At 32.1% G+C, this 13,198-nt stretch overlaps 1 protein-coding gene across 1 annotated transcript in view; it reads right to left on the minus strand.

The window, feature by feature from the left end:
- Positions 1-13,198, minus strand: part of Nox4 (NADPH oxidase 4) — a 194,983-nt gene that overhangs the window by 57,169 nt on the left and 124,616 nt on the right. The window contains exon 12 of the mRNA XM_026401516.2: positions 7,564-7,624. Within this exon, the coding sequence (XP_026257301.1) occupies positions 7,564-7,624 (61 nt within the window). The remainder of the gene's footprint in view (positions 1-7,563; positions 7,625-13,198) is intronic.

Below are 13,198 nucleotides of genomic sequence, written 5' to 3' on the forward strand. Positions count from 1 at the left end.
CAGTATATTCTGTTATCAGTGATCTTTCATGTTACTATTTTAAGTGTTTAGGGGCACCACAAACTGAACCCTACGACACAAAACTTAATAAATGTGTGTATACTATCTGCTCCATTGACCAGGCACATTCGTGTCTCCTTTCCTCTTCTTGGGCCTCCCCATTTCCTGAGACATGACAATATTCAAATTCAGGTCAATTAAAAACATTATAATTACTAGGTGCAGTGGAGCACACCTGTAATCCTAGTGGCTTGGGAAGCTAAGGCGGGAGAATCACAAATTCAAAGCCTGTCTCAGCAATTTAGTGACATTGGGTCTCAAAAATAAACAAACAAACAAATAAATACATATAATAATAATAATAAAATTTAAAGGGCTTGGGATGTTGCTCAGTGGTTAAACACCCCTGGATTCAATCTTTGGTACCAAAAAAATAAAATAAAAATCTTATAATTGCCTCTAAGTAGTCAAGAGATATGAAGAGTCACACATCTTATTTTAAATCCAAAAGATAGAAATAATTAAGCTTAGTAAGGAAGGCATGTCAAAGCAAAAACAAACCAAAAGCTAGGCCTCTCACACCAAATAGTAGCTAAGTTTTGAACAAAAATAAAAAGTTCTTGAAAAAATAAAAGTGCTACTTCAGTGAACATTTGTATAATAAAAAAATTTAAATAGTCCTATTGCTGAAAAGTTTTAGGGATCTGGATTAAAGATCAAACCAGCCACAACATTCCCTAAATCAAAGCCTAATTCAGAGCAATGTCCTAACTATCTTCCATTCTATGATGACTCTGAGAGGTGAGGAAGCCACAGAAGAAGTTTAAAGGAAGGAGAGATTGGCTCATGAATTTAAGGGAAGGCTCCATCTCCATACAAATGCTGATAGAGACTGTGCAGCAAGAAGCTAGAATAGGGCTGGGGTTGTGGCTCAGTGATGGAGCACTTGTCTATCATGTGTGAGGCAATGGGTTTGATTCTCAGCAGCACATAAAAATAAATAAAGGTACACCAACAACTAATAAAATATTTTAAAAAAAAAGAAGCTAGAATATAGCTAATGTAATTGATGAGAATGGTGACACTAAGCCACAGACTTCCAATGTAGATGATGAAACAGCCTTACACTGGAAGAAGATGCCATCTAGGAGTTTCCTAGCTAGAGAGGGGAAGTCAATTGTCTGGTTTCAAAGCTTCAAAGGACAGACTCACAGTCTTGTGAGGAGCTGATACAGCTGATGACTTAATGTTAAACCCAATGTTCATTTACTATTCCAAAAATTCCTAGGTCCTTTCAGAGTTATAGTGTCTACTCAACCTATGCCCCGTAAATTGAACAACAAAGCCTGAATGACAGCACATTTGTTTACAACATGGTTTATTGAATATTTTAGGCACTCTGTTGGGACCAAATGCTCAAAAAAATAAGATTCCTTTCAAAATATTACAGCTCATTGACAATGCACCAAATCACACAAAATTTCTGAAGGAGATATACAAGATCAAAGTTATTTGCATACTTGCTAATACAACATCCATTCTTCAACCCACATATCAAAAAGTGACTTCAATTTTCAAGTCTTAATATTTAAGAAATACATTTTTTAAGGCTATAGCTGTCAAGACAGTGATTTTTCTTATAGATCTGAGCAAAGTCAATTCAAACCTTCTGGGAAGGATTCATCATTCTAGATGCCACTAAAACACTTGTGATTCATGGTACAGGGTAAAAATATCAACATTATCAGAAGTTTGGAAGAAATTGATTCCAAGTTCCATAGATGACTTCAAGGGCTTAAGACTTCAATAGAGGAAGTAACAACAGATGTAGTAGAAACAGCAACTAAACCAGTTCTAAGTGCAGCCTAAAAACACCACTAAATTGCTGTAATCTCAAGGTAAAACTTCCACAGTTGAGGAGTTGTTTCTTATGGATGATCAAAGAAAATGATTTTGTGAGATGGAAACTATTCCTGGTGAAAATTCTGGGAATATTGTTGAAATGTGAACAAAGGAATTAGAATATTACATAAGGATTTGAGAGAATGGACTCCAGTTTTGAAAGAAGTTCTACTATGGGGGGAAAATCCCATCAAATAGCATCATATAATACAGAGAATTATTTTGAGAAAGAATCAATGGATGTTGCAGCCTTGTCTCACTTTAAGAAATTCCCACAGCCATCCCTTTAGAAGCATCATTCTGACAATTCAGCAGAAAACAACATCAAAGCAAGACCCTCCACTATTACTTGCTGAATGCTCAGATGATCACTATTATTCTTAGGAATAAAGAATATGTAATTAAGGTATGTACATATTTAGACACAATACCACTGTACACATAATACACTAAGTATATTGTAAACATAACTTTGTGTACACTAGGAAACAAAAAAAAATTCACAAGACCTATCTTATTTGCTTTATTGCAGTGGTCTGGAACCAAACATGCAATATCTTCAAGGTATGCTTGTATATGCAAATTCCTAAAAACGTCCCTTCTTGGAAATTCAAATATAATATGTACAAAATTGAACTTTCAGTGTCTACTTGTGATCCCCAACATACAGTAGTATTCTCTATATCAACAAGTGGCAGCACTATCCATCTAATCAAGCTGAAAATCTTGGAGTCTTCCTTGATTTCTAACCTCTCTTACATTTAAACTCCAATGCATCAACAAAATCTGTCATCGACAATACCTGTAAAATCCACCCATATCTCACTTCCCTTACCTCTAATCACTGTCATCTTAAGCTAACTTAGCATTTTCTCTTACTTGTACTTCAGCAAAAGCTTTCCTCATCTCATCTTCCTGTTTCTACTTTTGCCTAATTGTACCCTCTCTATACAGCATCCAGAGTTACCTGTTCAAATTATGAGTCAGATCCTGGCCCAAGTCCTCAAATAGGTTGCCATTACATTAGAAAAAATAAATAAATAAATGGAAGTCCTGAAAAAGTCCAATAATATACTAAGTGCTTTGTTGATTACTAGAAGTCTTCATTGACCAGAATACATGTCTACGCCAGAAGGAACCTTGTCTGCTTTGGTTGGTGCTATATTCCTAGAGACTAAACAGAGTCTAGAATATAATAGGTATTAAATGTATATTTCATTTTAGTCAAAATAGCAAATAGCTTAAATATTATATTTCACAAGTTACTAACCAGTGTAATTCTCTAGGCATATCAACAACAACAACATAAAGTACATATCCAGTTACTCCTTTGTGGCTATAGCCATTGATAGTATATATTTATTATTGTTTTAGACTAACATTTACATGAATTATGTAAAAGCTTGAAATTTCATATACACAAAAATTATTTGTATTATTCAAAGAAATTAGTCTGCTCCAATTTATTTTAGATATTCTTTTTAGCATGGCTTTCAAATGGGTAAAACATTCAATAGAAACACTATTTTATTTTTGCTTTTTTGCATCAACCCAAAGCTCTTCGCTATTATATTTAGCACAAGGTAGATGATACAATTGACCTAAAATATGTTGTAACCATAAGGTAATAGCATTTGTAATTATCATGGTCACATTTTTACTTATAAGGAATACATCAAAAGTCTGTTAAATTATTTTAAACACATAATACATATTATGCTTTAATCTCTTTATGAAAAATCAGCTGAATGATGTCTGAAATATTCCTGGTTTACATAATTGTATAGAAATAAGTAAAAAGAAACAGCTATTGCCTCTTTTTTCTACCTGTTCTTTAACTAAGGCTGCATCTAAGATTATCTGCACTGTTGAGTAATTAATATGATGAGATCAAGTCAAATCCACAATGCTCTGTACCCCATCAAAAATAAACAATATGAAAAATTTTATCCCAGATTCCAAGAAGATCTGTCATACAACAAGTCCTCTATTGCATGTTTATGTACAATTCTTTTCTATCCATTAATTATTGAATATGTCAATGGCAAAATTTTAAATTAGTGTGAAGGTATAATACCTTTGCAGTTGAATTCAATGATCTGTGGAATAAGCTGCTATTTAGACCATTAAAATGACCAAGGTTATAGCGTACCTCAGAAAATTTCACAGTAATCATATATAACAAAACTAAGACATTTTTTCAACAGTTAAAATGATGACCAAGTCAATAGGCAATCTAGGACCATACGTTTGCAAATGGAGAACATGATTGATTCTAGAATACCAACAAAAATATTATTTCAATCAAAAGAGAAAACTATTTGGGTAATCTACTCCACTCTCTCATCATTTCAAGAAAAAAACCCTCAGTGTGTTTATGGGATTCTAACTAGTGCTTGTGGAATTCTAACCAGTGCAATTCTCTAGGCATATCAACAACAACAACAACAACATAAAGTACATTTCCAGTTACTCCTTTGTGGCTATAGCCATTGATAGTGTATATATATATATATATATATATATATATATATATATATATATATTAAAATATATAAATTTTCCAAACTTAATGGGCATCTTGCACTCTTAGGAGGCCTCACACTAGAGGCCTAGTGAAAATAAAAATCTAGACAACAAATGTGAAACTTACATTCCACCTTGCTCTGTGTTATGCAGCTCTTCATGATTTCTTGGGAACACTGCAGTATGTGTAGTAAATTTATTTTGGAATAAACATTTATGGGACACTCATAATTCTGCTCTTTATATCCTATACACTGCACATGCAGAAGGTATATCACCATAGAAAAATTACAATTAAATATCTCTAAGTAAAACAAACCCATTGATGTTCAAAAACCTTAGCACCTCTGATATTTCCTATAACTACTGATCTTAATACTGAGTTCTAATCAATTTTATAATAAAAACCAGTGACCCTGATCTCAGGAGTAGTGTTATCAATTTTCTCTCAATAATTGCAATCTCATTTTTTTTAAGGCAGCCAAGTCTTTTTTTGAACGAAAATGTTAGTGGTAGAATTATTTAGGTGTTCTCTGCATGAATGCTTGACATTTTTTTCTAAGCCAACAAGTATTTCAAGTCAACAGTAAAGAAGGTCTACTAATTGAAACGCATCTGAGTACAACTTTACTCTTTGAATAGAATGATCTTGTTTTCCTTTCAATGGTACAGTACATTAAAATGAAGGATAAAATTAACATCATTATGTGTTCCTAATAGAGATAATTAAAATAAATGGTTATGCAATCATTTATTTTAATAAGCTACTGATAAAAATAACTTTGAGCAGAAACTTAGAAACAATAGTTAGTACTAAACCATCATGAAGCTTACACTTACCCTTAAATTAAATTAGGTCTTCATTGTTCTTCCAGATGTAGAATTCTATCAATTAGCATTTATTACTGAACTTTATTTCTACTGTACTATAATTCTTACCAGTAAAAAATTTCCCTAATTCTTTATTTCCCAAGCAGGACCAAAACAATTGTGATTTTATCAGCTGATTCTGGTTATACATAAGAATTTAACATAAGAATGAATACTTCATACTCCAGCATGTTGTTCTACCTATGGACTACCTTGGTCGCTTTTGAATACTACTATATGAACGTTAGCTATTTTAAGTCTGATTTTATGATGTCTAATGTCTTACACTTGGGTAAGACATTAGAGCTCAAAGATCTTGTTAACTTATTTAGGTTTTTATCAATTGAATTTTATGGTCCATATTTTCCGATCCTTTAAACTGTTGAATTTCAAGTCATTTAAAGTGCTTTAAATATAGAGGATTGTATACACACTGCTATTATTTTTTTAACTATATTATATAATCTGCTTATATCCACTACACTTTTTCTCATGCCAAAATATTTCTTAATACCCAACATATTATCCTTCCCTGATATTCAAAAGAAACTAGTTCTTTTTTTTCCAATGCTTACTTCTTAACTTGTGCTTACAAATCTACTTCTTCTGTTTTCCATCTCTAACCTTCTAGGACTTCCTTCTACTCTGCTTTCCGAAGCGACATTTGTTTCTAATTCATCCAAATAGAAGCTTATTAATACCATTTTCATCAGTGTTCTAAAGTCCTCAAAGGCTCCCTAGAATATCAAGGTTATTCTAATATCTGATGGAGGGAGGCATTAGTACTTTTCACCAGGGTGACCCAAAATGGCTTTTGCATAGTTTTTGCCAAAAGAAAATCTTTGATTTTATTAGGTTGACTATTTTGTTGTTGTTTCATGTGAGAGACTTTGCCTTTTGTTTGACTGATAGAAGGCTGATGGAGTCATTATTTCCAATTTTGGTTTAGTCCATACCTTCACTGACTTTTGACAATGCTGTAAATTTCACTTTATTACCTACATATTTTTTCATGTACCTGATTTCCAAGATTCAATTCAAATTCTGTCTTTTCTATGAAGTTTCTATTGTACCCTATATAACACCAAATCTATATTTTTCTGATTACAAATATTTTATAGGGTAATTCTTTGCCTAGTGCTTAGCTATAGAACTACTCTAATTTATATTGATATTCATGTTTACTCTTTCATTCTTTCCTTCAAAAAACAACTTAAAGCTGCCTTGTCAGTCACTCTAGTGGGTCAAAGGAATGAATATATATCTTTTATTTAATCAAAACTCTTAATACAAAGTGACCACTGTTTCAAAGATGTTGTGATGTTAATGTATGTATAGATTCACTACACAAAAGGTCATGTTAAGGATCAAAACAGCATACTACAGGGACACAGCCACATCAATGTTTACAGTAGTACAATTCACAATAGCTAAACAATGGAACCAACCTAGATGCCCTTCAATAGATGAATGGATTTTTAAAAAGTGGCATATATACACAGCAATAAAAGAAAATAAAATCATGGCATTTGCAGGTAAATAGAGAAGATAATGCTAAGTGAAATTAGCCATTCGCAAAAATCCAAATGCCAAGTGTTTTCTTTGATATAAGAAGGCAGATTCTTAGTGGGATAGGGAGGAATCATGGGAGGAATAGATGGAATCATGGGAGGAATAGACGAACTCTAGATAGGCAGAGGGGTGGGAGAGGAAGAGGTGGGACATGGGGTTATTAATGATGATGGAATATGATGGACATTATTATGCAAAGTACAAGTATGAAGACACAAATTGGTGTGAATATACTATGTATACAACCAGAGATATGAAAAATTGTGCTCTATATGAGTAATAAGAATTGTAATGCATTCCACAATCATATATATAAAATAATCGGAAGACTTGTTTTATCTCAGATCAGATGTTATCTATTTTGAGAGTCAATCCTAGCATGAATTCTAAAATTATGTTTTCTAAAACACATTTCAGCATTCTCACTATTTCCAGTATATCTGACTAGTAGGCAGATAATTATGATTTGCTGATAGTTACTGATATTCAAGGTATTCTAATTAAAAATGTATCTTACAAAAACAAAAATTACATGTCAAAACTGTAGAAGCAAAGAAAGAAATCAGAACAATAGACTGAAACACATACACTTCTCCTTGAGTATTAGTAATTATACAACTTAAACACATGCAAATTATTGCTATGACCCATTATTATCAAAGCACATATATTAACCCTCTATGTTTTACATACCTGTCCAGTCTCCTACTATTTTAAGATGAACCCCAAATGTTGCTTTGGTTTCAGTAGGACACTGAAAAAAATAAATTCTGGAATTAATTCTGATGAATAATTATATATTACCTATTATTTAATCACGACATTCATTTTCATAAATCAGTAGGTAATGAGAGAACAGACCTAAATCTATACTGACCCTCATTTCATAAAGAAAAAGCAATGCTAACTCATCAATAAGACACTCTATATTTCTCAAAAACTTATAAGTAGTTACGTAAAACAATAAAATATATACAATCTGAAATTGCTAGTACATTGTATTTAACTACAAATTCTGCTAAATCATGTTACAATTAAAATATGTAAAAGGAGCCAGGCTTCCTCATAAACCAAGAAATGAATACTAATGATTTCTGTGTATTCTTCTCCAAATATTATTATATACTTCACATTGTGACAAATTAGAGAGAAAAAAATTGTAAATGTGACATGAACTTGCTATGTCCATTTAAGTATGTTCACATTTAAAATAGTTCTATTTCCTTCCTTCCTTTCATTCTCAAAAGGACTCTCAAGGATACCTGTGGAAGAAAATTAGTTGTGGAACCAGAGGAAAGAAAAAGTGTCTGTGATCCCATACTTAAAAAAACTAGAAAGCATGCAGATATTCAAAATAAGAAAAAAAAATCAGATCACAATAAATAAGGCAGTAAAGAACCCCCTTTTTTCTAGATTCTTAGCCTTTTATCCATAATTCCAAATCTTAAAAGTTTGAATAATGAATATTTTCATAATCCATTTGGTGGTACTATCACACCTCTCACCTCAACTGATGGAAGACTGAAGATAGGAGACTTAGATTTCTTTTTTTTACATTTATATATGACAGTGGAATGCATTACAATTCTTATTACACACATAAAGCACAATTTTTCATATCTCTGTATACAAAATATATTCACACCAATTTTTGTCTTCATACCTGTACTTTGGATAATAATAACCACCACATTCCACCATCTTTAATAACCCCATGCCTCCTCCCTTCCTCTCCAACCCCTCTGCCCTATCAAGCATTTGTCTATTCCTCCCATGATTCCAGTCCCTAACCCACTAAGAATCAGCCTCCTTATATCAAAGAAAATACTTGGCATTTGGATTTTTGCAAATGGCTAACTTCACTTAACATTATCTTCTCTAACTCCATCCATTTACCTGCAAATGCCATGATTTTATTCTCTTTTATTGCTGAGTAATATTCCATTGTGTACATATGCCACATTTTTTAATCCATTCATCTATTGAAGGGCATCTAGGTTGGTTCCACAGTTTAGCTATTTCGAATTGTGTTACTATAAACATTGATGTAGCTATGTCCCTGTAGTATGCTGTTTTTAAGTACTTTGGATGTAGACTGATTATCAAAATGACCATACTTCCAAAAGCACTCTATAGATTTAATGCACTTCCAATCAAAATCCCAATGACATTCCTCATAGAAATAGAAAAAGCAATCATGAAATTCATCTGGAAAAATAAGAGACCCAGAATAGCTAAAGCAATCCTTAGCAGGAAGAGTGAAGCAGGTGGCATCACTATACCAGAGCTTAAATTACACTACAGAGCAATAGTAACTAAAACAGCAATGATATTGACACCAAAACAGACTGGTAGACCAATGGTACAGAATACAGGACACAGAGACTAACCCACAAAATTACAATTATCTTATATTAGACAAAGGTGGCAAAAACATACATTGGAGAAAAGATAGCATCTTCAACACATGGTGCTGGGAACACTGAATCCATATTCAACAAAATGAAATTGAACCCCTATCTCTCACCATGCACAAAACTTAACTCAACATGTATCAAGAACCTAGGAATTAAACCAGAGACCCTGCTTCTAATAGAAGAGAAAGTAGGCCCTAATCTCCATCATGTTGGGGGAGGCTCATATTTCTATATAATAATTCACACAGAATTATTGTCCTAAAGAATTACCAATTTTTTTACAAATGTTGACTCACTTATTGGAAGTTTTAAGTAACATATAGAATATGTATACCATTTAAAGACCATGAATAATTATGGATTCTGAAAAAGCATTTAACCTAAGGGTTTTGTATTAAGAGCTCATCTGCCTGTGGTGACTCAGTGTTATTTAAGTGACATTTACCAGAGCTGGTGCTATTTTACTTCCAAAATCTCACAATAACCTTGAAGAGCTGCCTTATATTAAAGAAGTAATTGAGACTGAAAAGGAATTAAATTTACAAGATCATACAACTAGACAAGATGGAATTTAGACTAGATCTATTAGACTACATGGTTTTTAACTATGGCAAGCCATTGTCTTCATTAAAGTAAAGATAGGGAATAGAAGTGAGGATTACATAAAAAATCAAAAGAGAAGAAAAAAGATACTTGTTAAATAATAGTAGAATGTATGTAAAATAATATAAATCAAGGATAAATGGGAGGTATTAAAACAAAGATGAAAGAAAATGGCAGTGTGCTGAGAGGCCCCATGATTACATAAAGAAAATTCAAGACCTCAGAGCCAACTAGGTTGACCAATTGACGTGAGTCATTTAAGATTGCTCTATGAAAAGGAGATTAGAAGAAAATAATACTTTGTAGATAGGTCAACAACTCATTAAAGAGTGAAAGAAGTTTGTAAATCAATGAAAACATTAAATAAAAATGTAGATATTAACCATCTGCTCAGAATAAATTATAAATTAACTAAAAGCATATGACCTATATTGAAGGAGGGGAATAAATGTAGCATAGAATTTCCAAACTACTACTTTAAAAATGAGGTTTTCTGATAGGATTATTACTGGTAACAGTAGTAAGAGATACAAGACAAATTAAAATGTTTTAAATCATATTTGAAACATCATTAATACTAATTTAATTATAATTTGTACTTATAATTATGATTCTGTATTTATTTAATTTACATTCTCTGTATTAATAGCTCTGATAGTAACCAGTGTGGTCATTAGTAAATTTCCAAATAAAATTATATCTATAAATACTATCTACCATTTTTAATTTCATACTATTTAAAGCTGACCAAAACCTTCCAGTAATAAAATTTGTAGCTTGCAGAAAGCAAGAATCTCAATAGAGTTCTGAACTATCAATATGATTACCCAAATGTCATTTGATGTTTCCTTCATTGGAAACTAGATCTTAATTTATATAATGTTCCAGGTTCAGTGGCATACAACTATAATCCCAGCAGCTCAGGAGGCTGAAGCAGGAAGTTTGCGAGTTCAACGCCAGCCTCAGCAACTTAATGAGGCCCTAAATAACTTAGCAAGACCTTGTCTCTCTATAAAATATAAATAAGGGCAGGAGATGTGTCTTAGTGGTTAACCTGAGTTCAATCCCCAGTACCAAAAAAGAAAAAAAAAAAAAAAGAAAGAAAAGAATGTAATGTAAGCCAAGAAAATATCAGAATGGAGGACAAAAAAGATTTATCATTGTATGTACCTTGGTGTACAGCTGGCTTTAACTTAATCTCATAGTGAATTCTAAAAGAAAGTATACATTTCACCAAATAGTCACATCTGTTCCATGCCTTCACTGCAGACATTGCAAAAGGTAATTGCATATAATATTTAACATCCCCTCAGGTCTCATAGGAGACTGCAAACCTTCCTCTCCAATGTGTTGGATGAATCTATACACATAGCTTCAGAGGCTGGTCTAATTTTTAATGCATAAAAATGGTAAACTAGCCTCTGAAGCTAGTCTAATTTTTAATGCACAGAACAAAATGTTTTTCTCTCAACTACTTAGGAATTATGTCTCTGTATGTCACTGATCCATCTCTCAACTAACTAGAATTTAAGAGACAGATCTTAATACATTTTTTACTTAGGAGTATCAACACATGTTTGAAACTGCCCTTCACAGAAAAACATACAGAATGAATTTAGCATATATGGTATGAAAATAATGAATGGAGATCTTTCTTAAAATTTCATTTTATTACCTGTGCACAAATAATATTCAGATTCACTAATGTCTAAACCATAGAGTCCTGATTCTTAAAATCTTTCTCATTGATGTTGTAATAGTATGGAAAACTTCTCCAAGAGAAGAAATAATGGAAATGTTGATATATATTGTTTCTCCTAGAACATTAAAAAAGAAATAAATGCTCATGACAATTTTCGGTTAAAAATTATGGAAAAATGTGTGGTTAAGTTCACATTAAGATAAAATGGATGATATTTACAAGTTTCTCTTTATTAAAAAATATTTGAAGAGAATACATAATAAGCTACTAGGAATATTAACTGCTGGGAAGTAAAATTGAAGACAGAGAAAATGAGAGCTCACATAATTATTTCATATACTTCTATTTTTAATTATACACCATTGTTGTCTATAATTTTAAAATATTTTAAAATTTTAATTTACATGTTGACATTAATACATTACTGAGTCTTACTTCAGTTTCCTAGATGCAGAATATGGAGTGTGTAGGCCCCAATAGATACATCAAATACATATTACCTAAGCTTAAAGACAGAAGAAATGAAGAATGGCAAAATCGATCTGTAATGATAAACCTATAGGAACATATATTTTTTTTAAAGATAGAGTGAGAGAGGAGAGAGAGGAGAGAGAGAGAGAGAGAGAGAGAGAGAGAATTTTTAATATTTATTTTTTAGTTCTCGGCGGACACAACATCTTTGTTGGTATGTGGTGCTGAGGATCGAATCCGGGCTGCACGCATGCCAGGCTTGAGCCACATCCCCAGCCCCAGGAACATATATTTTTATACCTTAGTTAAAATAATATTTTCTATCCAATTATTTGTTCAATATGGCATTGAGTTTTTAATGTGCAGAAATGACTAGTGACTTCATAATAGTCTCACAAAAATATAAAAAGATATTGCATAACTCATATTTGGGAATTAATATAAAAATGATATTGCTGCACAAAGATTCCTTCAACATGGAAAAGTAATTTAACAGCTGCAGTGCTTTCATTTGTACATCAAGAGCCTTGAAATAATAACTAAAAATGAATCAAAATAACAACATCTAAATTTTCATGTAACCAAATTTGTTAAACCAGATAAAATAATCACATAATATGGGCATTCTTTAATCATTTTTGTCAGGTCTTCAATTTAACTTTTTTTTCCAAGCACTAGTTTCATATTTCTGCTATCTCCTAGACTTATCTACCTGAAATTCACTTTAAATTTAATAAAATTGCTGTTAGCTCTCAAATTATCTTCTTCTTCTTAATCTCCTATACCTGGAAATGGATCCTACATCCTTTTCAGAACAGAGGCTCAAATATCATAAAAATTATTACTTATTTCTCTTGCTACCAGCATTCAATCAATTCTCAATTCCTTTCATATAATATCCCCAAAGAAAATGTCCACAGCAAGCTCCTATTGATCAATCCTTTTTGCCCTCTTTGGAAAAACACACATGTTCTTTTCTTTCTTCTGGCCAATAGCCAAACACATCTTGTCATAGAAAACGGGAAGCTGAAGCACCAAACCTTGATTCTTATGGCCTAACAAAAGGAAATTTCAAGTCCGATATGAAAAGCTAAGCAAGAGAACCTTATTATAAATGAAAGTCAAGTAAGGTTCA

The sequence above is a fragment of the Urocitellus parryii genome, chromosome 4 (assembly GCF_045843805.1).
Source record: "Urocitellus parryii isolate mUroPar1 chromosome 4, mUroPar1.hap1, whole genome shotgun sequence".
Classification (NCBI taxonomy): domain Eukaryota; kingdom Metazoa; phylum Chordata; class Mammalia; order Rodentia; family Sciuridae; genus Urocitellus; species Urocitellus parryii.